The following is a 19906-nucleotide window of genomic DNA, read 5'->3' as shown; positions in this document are numbered from 1 at the left end:
GTGGTAAAACATATATAAATATATATCCTCATGCAGTGTATAGCAGAGAATAACAAAACAAACAATAATTAATTATTTATACTGCATACTATTTTCATACATTTGTTTTTCAGATATGACTTATCATTATCATTGACCCCTATAGTAGAGAATAACAGAACAAACAATAATTAATTAATTATAGTGGGTACAGGCAGACTATTTTCATACATTTGTTCAAATATGAATTATCAATATCATTGACCACTATGTTCTGAAAATCCATGTACTCTGTAACACTGTAAAAATTGTCTCTTAATAACACTTTTATAAGCTCATTTTTTTAAATGTAAAACTTTTCTATCTTTTTGATGCTTAAGGGAAGAGCACTAAAAAGGTTGGATGACTCAGCTGTCTTTGGTTTAGAAATGCATCTGATATAATGGTGCAGCCTGGTGTCCACTACCATGCCCATAGCTACACATTAAAATTATGTCTGTCTGCTCAGGAAATGAATAATGTTGCATGTTTGAATGGAGCACTTTCAGTTACCTGTACCTGTAGTACATGTGCACAACTGATATATTGCAAACAGACAAATGATGAATGTAAAGTCGCCCTGCCAACACATTACCATCTAGGATATAATGAGGCAAAATTGCTGCTTAGATAAATGAAATTGATGGGTAGTTTCTGGAAAGTTGTTGAACGTCAAATTTCATTAATAGCACAAAAATGAAGGATTTTTGGATATATGTTTATCTAAACTACTCTCCTCCTCCTTTTGTGTGTGTGTGTGTGTGTGTGTGTGTGTGTGTGTGTGTGTGTGTGTAAGGAACCGTTCCCCAAGGTTTGAAGAAATAAGATGCATAATAAAGGAAAACAAAAACTGAAGCAAAAAAAGAACTTCCAGGAAAATAATGAACAAACTTAAAAACAACAGGGCTCTGAGCATGAGATCAGACAAGGGTAACACCATGCTAGTAATAAAACTGGAGGAATACAAAAACAAAACTTTAAATAACAACATAAAAAAGCTAACCAGTGTCCCAACACAAAGATATCAGAAAAATACTCAAACACTTCTAAAAACTATCTTACAAATATTCACAAAACCGGAAGCTGAATGGCTAAAACAAAAGAACCCTCAAGCCTCCTAGCCGCTGAACAGCCTACTAAAGCTCAACATGGAGGACACTGATATGTCTGGTGTAAATTTCATAAGTGCACCCACATATCACCTAGCCAGAGAAATACACAGATCTTTATGGAAACTTTATATGTATACACAATCGACAGAAGCATACGCAGCACTGAAGAGCTGATACAAAAAATCAAAGACATCAACATACCCACAAGAGCCGTCCTCACATCATTTTACATCACGTCCATCTACATGACTATCTCTACTGCTGGAACCACCAACATCATCAAACAGCAATTAGAACTACTGAATGTCACTCCTAAACTCCACATAATAGAAATATCTAACATTCTAAAACTGATCACAGAGAAAAATTATTTCTCATTGACAACCAATTCTGATACTTCCTGGCAGATTAATACTGTGTGCCGGACCGAGACTCGAACTTGGGACCAGGAAGTTTCATATCAGTGCACACTCCGCTGCAGTGAAAATCTCATTCTGACAACCAATTCTACTCACAACAGGATGGACATCTCATGGAGTCACCAGCCAGTGGATTCCTAGCCAACATCTCCCTCAGTCAGTTTGCAAACAAAATGTTGAAACAATAGTAAGGTCCTAACCGTATACTGGTATCGCTATGTAGATGACATCATATGTCTTCTACATGAAACACCCAGTTGCATCCAACAACTCCCCAATGATATATACACAGTTTGCCTCCAAAATAAAAATCACTATAGAAACAGAAAATGAAAAAATGTTAAATTTCCTTGACCTCACAATACACAGACACAACAACCATCAACTATTCTCCATATTTAGGAAAGTCACTGCCACCAGCACAGCCGTACACAAATACTTTAATCATCCAATTGTGCACCAACTAACCAATTTCCAAGATATACTGCGCAAACTGAACAAAACTCCTCTCAGTGAAGTAAACTACAAAAGTGAAATACAGACAATCAGCTGCTATACAGACATACTTAAGATCGCAATCTATTGGAGACAGAGGAGAAGAGGATGTTACTACAACACCAACTGTGTGCCACCACATGAGACATCCTTCCAGGTTCTCTGGTGACGATGGCCAGGATCCAAACAAGTGGCTGGAGGTATATGAACATACAGCCAAATTTAACAAATGGGATGACACTGTGTGTTTGGCTAATGTATTTTTCTACATGGAGGGCACTACCAAGCAATGTTACGAAAACGAGGAGAAGTTCACACGCTGGGAAATATTCCAAGCGGAACTGCGCAAGTATTTCGGTGACACACAATGACAGAAGTGCAAGGCTGAAGATAAATTAAAGTGCAGTGCACAGTGTCCAGGAGAAGCGACAGCATTCAAGAAATCTTGGAGCTGTGTAAAATAGTGGATCCTAGAATGAAAGAGGAAGATAAGGTTGCACATCTCACGAAGGGTGTTGCTGAGGACATGTGTCAAGCCCTACTCCTGAAGGAGGTTTCAACAGCAGACAACTTCATAAAATGGTGCCAGTACATTGAGACAATGCATCAAAAAAGAATTACACACAAGAAGTTTGAATGGCTTCCAAACGTCATATTGATGTATGTGATGGAGGAATAAACTGACTTCATGAGTGTTCTTTGTCAGATAGTGCGAGAGGAAGTTCAGAAGGCACTTGGCTTGCACGGCGAGCAAAAAAACTGACACACTTCAAGAGGTCGTAAGGGAGAAAGTGGAACAGAAATTAAACCCACTCTCTCTTCCTTCATTTCCCTTTAAAACGGTGAAAAAGTCGAGACCCAGGCGAAGTTATGTTCCTACAATGTTGCATGAGGAGCCTGTTTGGGCACCAAGGAAGACTGACATCTGGAGGACCCAGGATAACCAACCAGTGTGTTTCCACTGCTTGACAACCGGGATATGTGGTGTGCTATTGTTGAGAAAGGTGGCGGATATTTGATGATGCCCATGACAGAATACAGCAGACTGATCTTAGCCGATGCCAACTCTGGAACGACAAAGATGAACAAGAAGATGTGGGTGCAGGACGATGTAGGTCACCGTCGCTGCAATCTAGCCGCTGGAGAGGATGCTCTGTAACACGCCAATCAAGGTCTCCATGACCGTTTAGAAGCTTCAGCCAATCACCTAGCCGCTGCAACATGGAAAACTAAAGGGTGCAATCTTCCTTGGAGGTGAGGCCGCTGAAGAGAAAAATCCTCCGCCGTCGATCACTACGAAAATGATAGGAAACTACATCGATATCCTCATGGATGGCTGACCAGCTCAAGCTCTTGTGGACTCTGGAGCATCATATTCAGTCATTTTGGAGAAGTACCATCGTCAGTCGCAGAAAACCGATTCATTGACAGCAAAACATCTCTGCTGAAAGTGGCTAATGGAAAAAATGTAAAACCTACAGGAAGATGTATCATTCGTGTGGGTATAAGTGGCCATACACAGCTCTTAGAATCCATAATCTTGCAAGAGTGTAGTCACAATATCATTCTCAGATTCGGTGAATTGTGGATAGTTAACTGTCGCCGAGGACCGCAGATCCTTCCAAGTAGAAGGAGCTACTTGCCATTCTTCAAGAGTTCTCTGAATGCTTCAATCCTCAGGTGAAGAGCAAATTAGACAAATCGATGGTGAAGCACCGGATTACCACTGGAGACCACCCACCAATAAGCCAGAGAGCAAGTATGTTTACCCTCTTCCACAAATTGACGATACACTAGATTGTCGAAGGAGGATAAGTTTTTCTCAACCATGGACATGTACTCGGGATACTGGCAAATCGAAGTAGATAAGGCTGATCGTGAGAAAACTGCATTCATCACCCCCGAGGGCCTGTATGATTTTAAGCCAATTCTGTTCAGTTTGTGTAATGCACCACCAACATTTGACCAGATGATGGATAATCTTTTAAATCACCTGAAGTGGATGATGTATCTTTTTTATTTAGATGACATTATAGTGTTCTCAGAGAAATTTGACAAACACATAAAAAGACTGAGGGCCGTTCTTAAGTGTATCCAACAAGGCAAACTGAAACTTAATACAAGAAAGTGTCTCTTTGGAGCAAAAGAAATCAAAATACTTGGACACCTTGTGTCAAACGAAGGTGTGTGGCCAGACCCAGAAAAGGTGAGATCTGTAACGGAATTTCTTATTCCTAAAAGTATGAGAGATGTGAGAAGCTTCCTCAGATTATGTTTTTACCATCGTTTTATCAAAGACTTTTGTATCAAAGCCAGGCCACTCCAAGAGTTGTTAAAATCTGATGCTAAATTTATCTGGGGTGATGGTCAACAAGATTCTTTCGATAAAGCTCTGATGACTGACCCTGTACTTGGTCTGTATGATGAGAGAGCACCTGCAGAACTACATACAGATGCCAGCGGGTATGGGATCGGTGCTGTTCTGATGCAAATTTCAGATGGAAAAGAGAAGGTTATAGCCTATGCTTCTAGGACACTTACAAAAGCCGAGAGAAACTACTCAACCACAAAAAGAGAATGTCTTGCTGGGCCACGTGCAAGCTTCGACAGTATCTCTATGGAAGGCTATTCACAGTTGTTACAGACCATCATTCACTTTGTTGGTTGACAAGTCTTAAGGATCCAAGAGGATGACTCGCCAGGTGGGCACTTCATCTTCAAGAGTATGACATTACCATAGTGTACAAAAGTGGAAGAAAACTCCGTGAAGCTGACTGTCTCTCAAGAAACCCTGTGCAAGACCATCTAGACTTTGATGAAGATAGTGACTGTCTCGCTGCACTCCAGGATCTCTCTGTTGAGCAGGAGGAGGATGCCAAGATATCTCAAATTATGCGTGCCTTAAATCTGTCAGAGGATGTGAAAGGACAATTTAAGGTAGTTAATGGATTACTTTGCAAGAAAAACTCTGATCCGTTTGGAAAGAGGTGGCTACCAGTGATTCCTAACCACATGCGCTTAGATGTTCTACAGAAATTCCATGACACATCTGAGACCCGACATTTAGGATTTATGAAGACACATGATAAGATCCCCAAGAGATTTTTCTGGCCATATTTGTTTATTAGGTCTGGGGGATAGTGCCTGTCTGTGAAGGGCGTGGTGAGACCCCCAGCATATTGGGCAATGGAGTTCTTGTCACTCCAGATACACAGACCTTAGGAGGCCAGGCTCAATGGGAGAGATTTTTTGCGTGTAAGGGATTACAGCTGTCAAAAAACAGGTACTATTGGTAATTGCTGGGATAGGTGTGGGTAGAGCCATCTATGGTGCTGCTTATTGTAATCGGTGTTGCTGCATGATCCAGTTCAGTAGCAACAGTTGAAGTTCAATGTCTGCATCTTCTTTTTTCTTGCTGTTCCTCTCATTTGTCTTATTGTGCAGGGTGTTATTAACACAGCACCATTTGCTGATAAATTTGTCTTGATGCTCCTGGAGTCATAATTGTAGTACAAGTTGCTGCTGTTACTGTAGTAGATTATTCCTGACTGTGCTCTGTTTCTCTGTATTTCGCATTCAGATTACTTGAGTCTTCACCACCAGTTTATATTCATACAAATGACAGTACTGAACAAATTATCTGAATTCAAAGAGTAATCACCACATTAAGATGATTGTCTAGTGGAAAGATCACTAAAGGGAGCTGTGTCTGGAGAAAGTAGATTGGTATAATCACAGTGTAATATAATTATGAAGAGCAAGATCCACTGTATAGAGTTCCAGTAATGGATACAGCATGGGAATATCATAAAAGTTATTTTCCACAAATCTACCCTGCCTAAACATTGTACTTGCATCCCCCGTATCGCCCCCTACATTTCTTTCTTTGTTGCTCAGTTTTGTGATGTCACCTTGTCATTCTATTCAGTTTCATTTTGACAATGCTACTGAGAGACACCTGGTTCCATTTGAGTCATGCTTCATATTACCTCCTCATTCCCTCCTTTCCCCGTAAGCCTTACACCCTTCTAGTTGTCAAATGCATTTCCTACACTCCATTGCCCAACCACATCACTCAAACTGAGCCAGTGTTTCTGCAGCCTCTTGTATTTGTGTGCTTTAGTGAATGTAATTAAATATCAAAATAAAAGGTGGAATCGAAGCTGCTAAGTCCCCACACTGTTACATATTACTAAGCACCATACATCAATCAGTTACAGGCAACTGATTACCTTATCTTTGTTTATTATTTACTTCTTGGAATTTCTGTTAGTTTTCTGATAGGACTGTTAATTATTTTCAGGTATCAGTACGCAGTTGAATGTGTTCTCATGGGATTTCTTAGGAAGAAATTTCTTTTGCTTATTTATGGAAGGAATACTATTTTTCTTAGCAACACTGCTAATTGAATACAAATACAAAGTGTTGAGATCAGTAAGAAATGTAAGTTCTATATATAGTGTTTTATTTGAGTCACATCATCTTAATTTCCTTAGGTCATACCTCATTCAGTTTTTTGTCACTTAATGTGCATTCTATTTGGTCGATTGTAATATATGGCTCTTTTCTTATTGATTAAATTCATATGTTGTTGCTGAAAGATAGATGTTACAATAACTAAAAATGTGGGATATTTGCATGTCCTTTTCTAATTTCTTTGATTGGTGTATTGGCTAAAGTTCTTATATCTTTTCCAGGTAATCTCAAAGCTTTCTCCAGGGCATTCAAACAAGTTATATAATAAGGTAATTTCCTTCTTATGGTGCCATGCAGAAATATCCTACCAGACGTCACATTAAGAACAGAAATTTATTAAAATACGAAGTAGGATGATTGAAACTACAGAAGACAGAAAATGAGTCTATACTTCAGAGTTCACAAGAACAAGAGCAAATGCATGCACGTGAGAGAGAGAGAGAGAGAGAGAGAGAGAGAGAGAGAGAGAGAGAGAGAGAGAGAGCGGTAGCGGTAGCGAGAGTGCTCAGTTACTCAATAACTGGTGATATCCCGAAGACTGGCTCTAAGATGGAAATGACATTGCTTCTACTGGGGACAGATCTGGCATTCTTGCTTGCCACAGGAGTATCTCAACATCATGTAGCCAGTTCATAGACACATATGCCAAGTGTGAATTAGCATTGTCCAGCTGAAAAATGGTGCTGTGATACCATTGCATGAGAGATGGCACATGAGGGTGCAGGATGCCCATGTCTACCATTGTGGCATAAGAGTTCCCTAAATCACTATCAGCCATGGCCTGAAGTTGTACCCAATGCTCCCCCTGCTGTGACACTAGGAGTAACATCAATGTGCCTTGCTGAACAGTATGTGACACCATTCTTCAGCACTCCAAATGCAACCATTTGTGTTGTGATGTTAACATCAGCCCTTGCATGGAAAGGTAATTCCCTCTTCTAGCTGAAATAGTCTCCAACCAATGGTGTGGGTTGGTACAGAATTTTGCAGGGAGTCCTGTGTGTGATCCGAGATGACAGGCATGATCTGAAGGGATTATGATGTGCTTGGTGCACAATATGGCAATCATGCCTTGTGGGAGTCAGACGTGGTTGAACAGAACCTTAACACTGAATACACCTGCGTTTGCACTCCCGTGCAGTCCAACATTGGACAGCTGTCACATCCTCCGTGTCCTTAACAATTATCATTCACCATCTGACACAGTTTACCTCCCCCGACCCCCTCCCCTCTCTCCTACTTACCCTGCCAGGCTTGGTAACAGCATTAAACCTGCCAGGCTTGGTAACAGCATTATACATGATCAAGACTAATGCAAACTGGTGGTTGTTCTGCCTGTCACAGAGAATTAAAAGTCAAATCATGTGCATACTCATCAATTGTGTGTTACATTGCCATCTGACTATATCTTCTAGATGCTTCACTTATTTTGACAGGCAGTGTATTATCAAATTTCCAGCTTACTAATACTGAACTGCTGGAAATTAGTAGCACATAATTCGAAGCAATCCTTGCATCCAGCTATAAAGAATACATACATACATAAAAAATCATTTAAACAGCAAAAGATCTTGGGGGAGGGGGGGGGGGGGAGGGGGGATGAGTAAGGCAACTACTAAAGACAAGATAGAAGTTTCAAGCGAATAATAATAGGAACTCAGAAGACAAATGAGAAATTTATGTTTTATGGACATCACATTCCAACATTTGAAAAGGTAATTGTCACAGTAGCTAACAATGAGGAGACAACACTGAGCATCAAAATTTATGCTCAGTACCTGTCAGCTAGGGAAGCTGTTGAAACCAAAATGACAGCATGGCTACAACCCCAAAAACTTGTAAACCATCATTTTGCTGAGAAGGACAGAAGGATCACATTGCTACAGTGGGTCTATTTTGCAAGAAAAGAAAAGAAAAGAGAAAACCGGGGACCTATCAGACTCCTCTGTATACTGTACAAGTTATTCCCTAAAATTATCATTAGATGCATAGGAAAATTTGACTTCAGTCAGGCAAAGGAACATGCTACTTTTAAAGTAGTTGCAGCCAAATACACTATTTGCAAGTCATGAGCAAAATTTTACACCTGGGAAATGATTATGACTTGACCCTGTGTGTGCTAATCCGAGCTTTTGAGAATGACTTTGAGTTAGTTTTAATGAAATCTGTTCTAATAGCCCTTTAGATTCTAAATATATTGCTATACTGCAGAATTAGTGCCAGTACTGCAGCTTCTGTTACACTTAATCACAATATGAGTAATTCAGAATTAAACAAGTAGTCATGCAAAGAGATTACACATCAGTTAAACTATTCTTAGCAGTCCTAGAAGTAGCGTTCAGATCTTTAAACTGGGCTACTGAAGAAGGAATATGTCTATGAAATGTATATGAATCACCTTACATACAAACATTAATCCTTGTTCCATAGATCATGAATACAACATTTCGTAATGATGCGGAAAGTGTCACTTTAACATAAGTTTTCTTTACACAAAATAATTAATTAGTTTCTTTTTCTTTTTTCTTTTTATTTATTTAGTTATTTATTTTTTTAAAGTCATATGTAAGAACTCATCTATTGAGTAGGAGTTATCATTCAGAAATTCTCCTAATTTCCTTTTGAATTTTGGTTGGCTATTTGTCTGACCTTTAATACTATTTGGCAAATGACCAAAGATTTTTGTGGCAGCATAATTCACCTCTTTCTGTGTCAAAGTGAGATTTAATCCAGAATAGTGAAGTCTATCCTTTCTTCTAGTGTAGTAGCTATGGACTTCACTGTTGTTTTTGAATTGGGATGGGTTATCAATGACAAATTTAATAAGTCAATATACACTCCTGGAAATTGAAATAAGAACACCGTGAATTCATTGTCCCAGGAAGGGGAAACTTTATTGACACATTCCTGGGGTCAGATACATCACATGATCACACTGACAGAACCACAGGCACATAGACACAGGCAACAGAGCATGCACAATGTCGACACTAGTACAGTGTATATCCACCTTTCGCAGCAATGCATGCTGCTATTCTCCCATGGAGACGATCGTAGAGATGCTGGATGTAGTCCTGTGGAACGGCTTGCTATGCCATTTCCACCTGGCACCTCAGTTGGACCAGCGTTCGTGCTGGATGTGCAGACCGCGTGAGACGACGCTTCATCCAGTCCCAAACATGCTCAATGGGGGACAGATCCGGAGATCTTGCTGGCCAGGGTAGTTGACTTACACCTTCTAGAGCATGTTGGGTGGCACGGGATACATGCGGATGTGCATTGTCCTGTTGGAACAGCAAGTTCCCTTGCCGGTCTAGGAATGGTAGAACGATGGGTTCGATGATGGTTTGGATGTACCGTGCACTATTCAGTGTCCCCTCGACGATCACCAGAGGTGTACGGCCAGTGTAGGAGATCACTCCCCACACCATGATGCCGGGTGTTGGCCCTGTGTGCCTCGGTCGTATGCAGTCCTGATTGTGGCGCTCACCTGCACGGTGCCAAACACACATACGACCATCATTGGCACCAAGGCAGAAGCGACTCTCATCGCTGAAGACGACACGTCTCCATTCGTCCCTCCATTCACGCCTGTCGCGACACCACTGGAGGCAGGCTGCACAATGTTGGGGCGTGAGCGGAAGACGGCCTAACGGTGTGCGGGACCGTAGCCCAGCTTCATGGAGACGATTGCGAATGGTCCTCGCCGATACCCCAGGAGGAACAGTGTCCCTAATTTGCTGGGAAGTGGCGGTGCGGTCCCCTACGGCACTGCGTAGGATCCTACGGTCTTGGCGTGCATCCGTGCATCGCTGCGGTCCGGTCCCAGGTCGACGGGCACGTGCACCTTCCGCCGACCACTGGCGACAACATCGATGTACTGTGGAGACCTCACGCCCCACGTGTTGAGCAATTCGGCGGTACGTCCACCCAGCCTCCCGCATGCCCACTATACGCCCTCGCTCAAAGTCCGTCAACTGCACATACGGTTCACGTCCACGCTGTCGCGGCATGCTACCAGTGTTAAAGACTGAGATGGAGCTCCGTATGCCACGGAAAACTGGGTGACACTGACGGCGGCGGTGCACAAATGCTGCGCAGCTAGCGCCATTCGACGGCCAACACCGCGGTTCCTGGTGTGTCCGCTGTGCCGTGCGTGTGATCATTGCTTGTACAGCCCTCTCGCAGTGTCCGGAGCAAGTATGGTGGGTCTGACACACCGGTGTCAATGTGTTCTTTTTTCCATTTCCAGGAGTGTATGTATCATGAAGGTACTGTGAATATCTCAAGTTCCTTAAATAAATGTCTGCAAGGTGATCTTGGGTGGGCTTCAGCTATTATTCCGTTTACATGCTTTTGTGCAATGAATACTTTCTCTCTTAATGGCGAATTGCCCCAAATGCCATATGAAAGCAGTGAATTAAAATAGGCAGTGTAGGCTAATTTACTGATATATTTATCACCAAAATCTACAATAACCCTAATAGCATAAGTAGGTGAACCTAACCGTTTCAGCAGATCACCAGTGTGTTTCTTCCAATTCAATTTCTCGTGAATTCACTCACCCAGAAATTTTGAGTATTCTGCATTAGCAACAGACTTCTGGTTATAGTCTATATTTATCAATTGTATTATGGCATTTACTGTACAGAATTGTATAAACTGTATTTTCTCACAATTTAGTGAGAGTCCATTTGCAGAGAACCACTTAATAATTTTCTGAAAGACATTATTTATATTTCCTCAGCTGATTCTTGCTTGCTAGGTGTGATTACTATACTTGTATCATCAGCAAAAAGAACTAACTTTGCATATTCACAGATATAGAGTGGCAAGTCATTAATATATACTAAGAACAATAAAGCACCAAAGACTCAACCCTGTGGGACACCATTCTTAATACCTCCTCCGTTAGAAGACTCTGCTGATTTTTGCAGACTATCTGTACTGTTAATTTAACATTCTTCCAGTTAAGTATGAATTAAAACATTTGTCCACTGTTCCACTCATACCACGATTTTTAGCTTATTTAGAAGAATTTCATGATTCACACAATCAAAAGCCTTTGAGAGATCAGAAAATATCCCAGTCGGTGATGTTCAGTTATTCAATGCATTTATTATTTGATCAGTGAAAGCATTTTCTGTTGAAAAGCCTTTCTGAAAACCAAATTGACATTTTGTTAATATTTCATTTTTATAAATATGTGATGCTAATCTTGAATACATTACTTTTTCAAGAATTTTAGATAAAGCTTTCAGAAGTAAGACTGGGCAGTAGTTGTTAGCATCAGACGTATCCCCTTTTTCATGCAATGGCTGAACAATAGTGTATTCTCAGTCTGTCTGGAAAAATGCCCTGTTTCAGTGAGCTACTACATAAGTGGCTGAGAATCCTGCTTATTTGCTTTGATGATGACATCATACTGTTTACCTCTAATGAAAAGAAGCTTCAACGTTGGAAGAACTTAGTAGAGTAAATTTGAAAGTGGGTGTGAAAATCAGTTATAATAAGACTAAATAATTGCCCATAAATTTGGTGACAAGGAAATAGTGCAAATTTACAATGAACACCCAGTACCATTTGATAAGTTTTCCTGTTTATGGCAGTTGTAGACAGCTGCTGTAGAAATAAACAGAAGAGTAAAAATGGCATGGAATGCTTTTAGTAAACTGTATCATTTTTACAATACTAAGCTTCCAATATTCGCAGAAATGAAAGGTAAATAGATGACATTTGAACACATACAGGAATGAAGTGTATGTGTATAGCTGAAGACGTGATGTCTGGATATGTGTGAAGGAGGCCAATACCCAGCAGTAGATGCCAAATGTCATGATGGTGGATGGTGGCAGGTGTAATTGAGAGCAGAAGAAGGGGGAAAAATAAATTTAAATCTGAATCATAAACAGATAGATGAACAGAGAGAAAATGTTAACTGAAAATAAAGAAATAAAAGGAAAATTGTGGAGAGAGATAGTGTAAGTGGGGAGGGACTAGTTGAATTAACCAAACTTTTGTCGGAGTCTTTACCTATGTCTAGAATCTGAATAAATTGATTTATGCAGAAATTAGCTTGTGAGGTTTGCTGGTTTAAGTTATATGGGTTACAGATTTAAATTCATCCTTCCCCCCTCCTCTGATAGCCATTCACACTTGCAGGTTTTGTGAAAAGTGGCATTTATATGTAATGGAGTTCTAGAATTTAAATATTTTTTATGGTCTGAACTTGAATATCCTGTTAATGCTCTAAAACTTTCAAATAATGCTATTTTTAATTTGTTTGTTTCTTCAAGAAACAAATAGTAAATAAACAGCAAAATAATAAGAAATATAAACATCTGACAGATAAAAACTATATGCCTGACCAGAACTAAATCCTAGTTTTTGAGTCTGAGGTGGTGCAGTGCAGTTCAAATGCTAGTTATGCACACAGTTTTAATTTGCAGGATGCTTCATTGAGGTGTAGACTTCGATGCAGAGTAAAGTATTGATTTTAATAAGAACCAATTAGTAAATTGTTCATTATTTCAGGAATTTCCAGAGCCAACTGGCAAGAGGAAGGGAGATGACGATGTTGTTAAAGAGCAATCCAGAATTTCTAAGGGCAATACTAAGAATGATATTTTACTGCTGCGTGATGTTTCAAAGGTAAGTGCTATAAACTGAAGTACAGTTTAATTTCATTAGCAATTTTGTGTGACATAAGAAACAGAAACAGTTTACAGATGGGAATCAGTTTAGGAACAGTGAGCTTAGGAAAGATAAGCTGCCAAACTTCTGGGGAGATTTGAATGAATCCTGCTTTCGAATTTGTCAAGTGTATTTTATGCTTTTATATGACACAGAATAAATTAACCAGGCTTTTTTGGTAATGCAAAATCTCAGCAGGAAAAAAGTCTGCTCTTACACCACAAAACAGACAGAAAACAGAATCATCCAGAGAATAATAGGCAAATTGTAGAACAATAAGATCAACATTAGATGACACTTGGAAATCAAGGAAAGATATGAGGAAATAGCAAATGAGATTACAAATCACACAAAATGAAAGACAGACAAATGGGGAGTTCGAAATCAAGACCAACAAACAAACAATGAGAAGAATGATTGTGGATTAAGAAAAAAGATGAGATCGAAAAGAATGAAGAAGTAGTGGGAAAAGCCATGACGGAATTATCTGAATGAGATAGATATTGGTAGATGTGATGTACATTTACAGACTAAAAATGATAACAATTTCAGAAAAAACTGAATGATTTATTCAAGAGAACGAGCTTCACAAATTGAGCAAGTCTGTAATTCGTTGGTCCATCTGTGGCCCTTAAATATGCAAGTAATTATTTGGTGTGGCATTGACTGATAGAATTGTTGGATGTCCTACTGAGCAGGATCGTGCCAGACACTGTACAGTGGGTGTGTTACACTGTCAAAGTCACGAAATGATAGGAAGGCCGTACTCATAGTGCTCCGGACATTCTCAATTGGGAGAGATCTGGCTATTTTGCTGGCCCAGGTGGGGTTTGACAAGCATGAAGACTAGCAGTAGAAACTCTTGTGTGTGGGTGGGCATTATCTTGCTGAAATGAAAGTCCTGAATGGCTTGCCGTGAAGGGCAACAAAACCAGTTGTAGAATATCATTATTGACATACCACTGTGCTGTAAGGATGCTGCAGATGACAACCAAAGAGACATGATAGAAAATGAAATGCACCCCATACCATCACTCCCGGATGTCAGGTCATACATTGGGTGACAGTCAGGTTGGTATCCATCGCTGTTTGGAGCATCTCCAGACACACCTTCACTGGTCATGGGGGCTCAATTTGAAGCAGGACTTTTCAGCGAACAATCCATGCTAAGGTGAGTGTCCATAGGTGGACTAATGCATTATTGTTTTGCTCAGTTTGTGAAATTTGTTCTCTTGAATCCAATATTTCTCAAATTATTATCATTTGTTTGTCTGTAAAAGTATATCACATATAGCACTTTCCGTCCCTTCGGATAATTCATTGTGATGTGTTATTTGTTCTTGGCTTAGAGTGTACAAATAAATTTAATTGAAGATCCTGTATTAATGATTGTTCAGTTCTGCATAATATACCCAGATAATGTTGTAGATAAATACATCACAGTTAATGGATACATTCCATATACAAATACATAGAGGTTGCTACTATATTATAATTAATGTCTTCCCAAATTTAACACTGTCATTCTTGTACTACCTTTTGATGTCGGTATGGTGTTTGGTGACAAAAAATACACATCCCTAACATTTTCAACATACAACAAATTCTACTTGTTTATAGGCTATGGAATGATGTAAACTGGTTATTGTAGGCTCTGTGTGAACAAGCGTTATCTGTTACTGAATGGCAGCAATTATGTTGTAGCAAATTAGTAGCAGATGAAACTGCATAACTTTTTGATACATCAGTGTATGGCTCTATTCTCTACAATTTAAAGCATCCAAACTATCCTAGAGGATGTGGGTGTTCTCTAGTGGAGGTGGTGGGTCAGAGTGAATCAAATCCACTCAAAGACAGTAAAGTCCCTTTATTACTTTTCAGTAGTTTGTATTAGTAACTTAAGGCTACATGTGATGGACACTGAAGGTGGGCATTAACTCACAGACCTCAGCAGCGAAGGATTGTTGTGAAGACCACTGCACCTGCTATACCAAACACAAGACAGGCACGGTGTGACCTTGCGTAGTAAGCATTCCCGGCTGGTGACTGAACTGTGTCAGGAGCTGACGTAACAAGACTTGCATAGCTAGGCCGATTGTGGGATGGTGTGGCAATTGGAGCCAGACAATGACGCTGATGGGAGCTTAAAGTCTAGCAAGCAAACCCTGGTCTAGTGTTTAGCTGGTGGCATCAGGCTTTGGCAGATGCCTCAGTAACTACAGTGGTCTCTGTTCAACCGCAGGCTCATCAGTGCTGTGGCTGGATCTCTTGGCAGGTTTTATGTCATGACGACAATGGTGTGGTAGTGACCTCATGGCCCAAGCTGACAATGTGCAAACATCAACTCAATTACTTGCTGATTCAATGACCTACTTGGCCAGATGGCCAGTATTTATATACAGCAAAGTGGGTTTGTTTTAGTTTTGATGCTAGAAATGTCATGTCACCATGTTCCGAAGTGTCCATAGTTTCAGTAACTAGCAGGTCACTGACTGGCAGGCTGGTGGCAGTGCCCAGTGGGTGTCATGGCGTAGTACTGTGCTGGTGTATTGTGGCAAGTGTTGTTTGTATGACATTGGGCTCTCTTGCCTAGCTCTCTACTTTTATACAATTAACACTCACCATTAAGTTGGCAGTGTGTTAGTGAGGCAGTTGTCATGACATCAGCTTACATAAATCATCAGAGCCAGCCAAGGAGTATGCAGGCCAGTCACCTGAGATAGATACTGCTGTAATAGTGGCTTAGCATTCGGCAGCACAATATTCTAAGGCCAGCAGTGGCCTAACACAGTTTCTGCAGCCATCTACATGTTGTTAGCCTTGCTCTAGTCATAATACCTTTGACTGGAGCAAGTACGTATATTCCCAGCTCAGCCAGTAGCAACATTCCAATAGCGCCACACATTAGTCATCATTTGAATGTGTAGCTGAGCTTCTACAGCCTCATTGAGGAGGAGATACCATTCAGGGCTGAAAAGAAATCCTATGTGCACTCTGCTTGTGTGCCAGGGGAGTCTCGTGCTAAATGTGGAGGCGACCTTGCCTGCTGTTATCAAGTATGCAGGGTGCAGTTGTTTGCAAGTTCTGGCACACATCAGCACCAACAACTTCTTTCGCATGAGTTCTGTGGCTGTCCTCAGTTTATACAGGTGGCCGGCAGATGCGTTGAAGGCTATAGCATTGGTGAAGGCTGCAGCCTCAAACATGGGGTGCAAGCAGAGCTCACATTCTGCAGCTAAGTGGAGGGTCTCAACCAAAGGATTCGTTGACTCTGTGACGGTCTTGGCTGCATATTCTAGACTCGTGTTATCAGTTTGTGGGTTTGTAGACTCCCCTTAACAGATTAAGGGTGCACTACCTAAAGGGGACAGCTACTCGGGTAGCAGAGTACTGCTGGAATGCACATGAGTGTTTTTTTTACCTAGGCGGTAGTTTGGGGTACTCTGATGAACACTTGCCAGTCGACAAGCAAGAGAAGACAGACAACATTCAAAATAAAGACACTTTGACTGTCAAAATATCATCAGTAAATTGTTGAAGTACTCATAACAAAGTTCTTGAATTTACTGCCCTCCAGGAAAGTTCTCACGCTCAGATTATTCTCGGGACCAAGAGCTGGCTGACCCCAAACTGGAAAGCTCTGAGATCATGGAATGTATATTGGAAAGACAGATTAGAGACCATAGGAGGAGAAGTGTTCTGTGCAGTTGACATAAAATTGTCTCTATTGATGTCGAAGTTGAGTGTGACAGTGAAGTTATCTGGTCACGTATAACATGTCTGGGTGAAACCCAACTAAATGTTGGATTTTTCTCTGGCCATCTGATTCTGCTGTGACAGCCCTATAGTTATTCAAAAAACATCTGTTATCAGTAGCACGCAACTACTCAGATCAAATATTACTAGTTGGGGGCATCTTTAACCTACCGAGTATAGACTGGGATGTCTATGGATTCAGTGCAGGAGGTACAGACACACACTTAAGTGAAGTACTTTTGAACATGTTTTCTAAAAACTTTCTTGAGAGCTAGTTTGGCAACCCACACGCAATGGACGTATCTTCGACCTTGTAGATACAAAGATATCAGACCTGATTTACAACATCAGTATAGAAATAGGAATTAGTGATCGTGATGTCCTTATAGTAACTGTTGTTATGAAAGTTAATAAATCAGTTGAGAAGAGCAGCTAAGCAGTTTTTAGCATCTCACTTAGACAGTGAATTGACATCACTTAGTTTCAGTAAGATGACGTAGATTGTAAATCTTGGTCTGGAGGATCATGTGCCTAATAAGTGGATTAGGGATACAAAAGATCCACCATGGTTCAATAACAAGATTTGGAAAATGCTGAGGAAAGCAGAAGCTGTTGCACTCTAGGTTCAAAAGGTAATGCACAAAAGATGACAGGCAGATGTTAGTAGAGATCTGTGCATCTGTGAAAAGAGCTATGCACAGTGCATACTACTGCAACTGTCATATATTTGCAAAAGATCTGGTAGAGCACCCAAGACAATTTTGGTCCTATGTAAAATTGGTGATTGGGTCTAAGGCTTCCATCCAGTCACTTGTTGACCAGTCTGGTGTGGCAGTTGAAGACAGCAAAACAAAAGCTGAAGTTAAATTTCATGTTCAAGAAATCATTCATGCAGAAGAAACATATAAACATAATGTCATTTGACCATTGAACAGACTCCCATATAAATGACATAGTAATAAGCATTCCTGGCATAGAGGAACAACTGAAAGTGTTGAAAACAAATAAGTCTGGATGGAATCCCAGTTTTTCAAATTGTTCTCCAAGGCATTGGACCCTTTCTTAGCTTGCATTTATCATGAATCACCCAGGGCAAAGTCTCAAGTGCCTGGAAACAAGTGCAGGTGACTCCTGTTTTTAAAAAAATTGTAAAAGAACGTGCCTGAAAAATTACAGACCAGCATCCTTAACACTGGATTGGTGCAGAGCCATTGAATGTATTCCGTGTTTAAATATAATAAATTTTCTTGAGACTAAGAAGCTTATGTCCTTGAATCTGCATGGTTTTACAAAGCATCACTCATAAAAAACTAAGTTTGCCCTTTTCTCACATGATATACCATGAACTATGGATGAAATGCCAGAAGCACATTCCAGATTTCTGGAAAGCGTTTGACATAGTTTCCCATTGAAGGCTGTTAAAGAAGGTACGAGCATATGGAATAGGATCACAGTTATGTGAGTGACTCAAAGACTTCTGAATTTATAGAACCCAGTCTGTTGTCCTCGATGGCAAGTGTTCATCAGAGACAAGGGTATCATTGGGAGTGCTCCAGGGAAGTGTGATAGGACCACTATTATTCTCTACTTACATAAATGACTTGGCAGGCAGGGTGGGCAGCAAGCTTTGGTTGCTTGCTAATGATGCTGCGGCATACAATAAAGTGTCAAAGTTGAGTGATTGTAGGAGAATACAAGACGGCTTGAACAAAATTTCTAGTTGATGTGACAAATGATGACTCTAAATGTAGAAAAAAAAGTTAGTTAATGTGGATGAGTAGGAAAAACAAACCAGTAATGTTCAGTCGCAGCATCAGTAGTGTTCTGCTTGACACAGTCACATCAAATTATAAAGAATGTAGCAACCAGTAGTGGAAACGTAATTTATTTATCTTGTTGCAAATCAGTTTCAACTGATATCAGTCATCATTGGTGTTAAAACAAATACATGAGACAGGACATAAACAACAATTGCTTTAACAAATGAAAAAATTGACAATAAAACATAGTTACATAAGTTACAACATATACAGATGTCTGACAATTAAAATTCAAAGTCATAACATACCATTTTTCTAACCAATACATGCCATAAGTAGAAGTACTTTCCTTGGCAGATTTATATTATGGCAGATTTATATTATGAAGTGACACATCACAGGTCAACACTACAACAAGAGAACATGAGGTGGCACCACCTTGCAATAAGTGCCCTCTATGTAAAATACAAAAGTAATAGAGAATATGTCACATTACGAAAAATTATACAGTGAAGGTAATTGATAATACCAATTTAGATAATCACACCAAGTAAAAATGTCCAAAACATTGTTTGTCAGATGACAATAACAAATTAAATATATACGTCAAAACTATGATCGTCAAAATTGTAGGAAGAGAAAACTCACTAAAATATGATTCCATTCACGCAGATTTAGAAAAAGAAACTTATTGTCATAATAACGAAACCGAGTAGTGGTATCAATGGCCATCTGCTGTTCTACATACGAACTAAAAGTGCATCAAAAGGCATGTTTTTATTACTTCCAATAGATGACACTACATTACTGAATGCACAAATCCAAATTTGACAGAGTCAGGTAAAACTTACAGTACAAGATAAACAATCGAATTACTTAAATAATGTGATTAACAAACTATTGCGAGTATAAAAAACCATATATGTGGATAACGACTTTAAATCTACTATGCGAACTATAGCCTCATAAACAAATGTACCATGCGTCCTTATATTTCTCTTGAGTATGGTGGTAAACAATACCACATTTTTGAATAAAAATGGCTCAGTTTAGGTGCGAAAATTGGCAATTGCATCAGCTTTCACAAAATACATATTTTCTATAAAAGTTAATTCATATAAGAAGATACAAAACCATTTATAAAACCAAAAGTTAAAATTGCACACTACTGACCATT

The 19906-nt window shown here is 39.9% G+C and overlaps 1 protein-coding gene across 3 annotated transcripts in view; it reads left to right on the top strand.

Moving 5' to 3' along the window:
* LOC126336982 (ATP-binding cassette sub-family A member 7-like) overlaps nucleotides 1-19906 on the top strand; it is a 585480-nt gene that overhangs the window by 504702 nt on the left and 60872 nt on the right. For all 3 annotated transcript variants that reach the window (XR_007565029.1, XM_050001219.1, XM_050001217.1), the window contains exons 39-41: nucleotides 6348-6487; nucleotides 6742-6789; nucleotides 13055-13171. Coding sequence is in view for 2 of the 3 variants with exons in the window: in XM_050001219.1 (XP_049857176.1) it covers nucleotides 6348-6487; nucleotides 6742-6789; nucleotides 13055-13171 (305 nt within the window). In the remaining variant the exon portion in view is untranslated. The remainder of the gene's footprint in view (nucleotides 1-6347; nucleotides 6488-6741; nucleotides 6790-13054; nucleotides 13172-19906) is intronic.

Source organism: Schistocerca gregaria, chromosome 2, assembly GCF_023897955.1.
Source record: "Schistocerca gregaria isolate iqSchGreg1 chromosome 2, iqSchGreg1.2, whole genome shotgun sequence".
In the NCBI taxonomy this organism is placed as follows: Eukaryota; Metazoa; Arthropoda; class Insecta; order Orthoptera; family Acrididae; genus Schistocerca; species Schistocerca gregaria.
The sequence above is the reverse complement of the archived record's forward strand: the minus strand, read 5'-3'. Positions and strand labels throughout refer to the sequence as shown.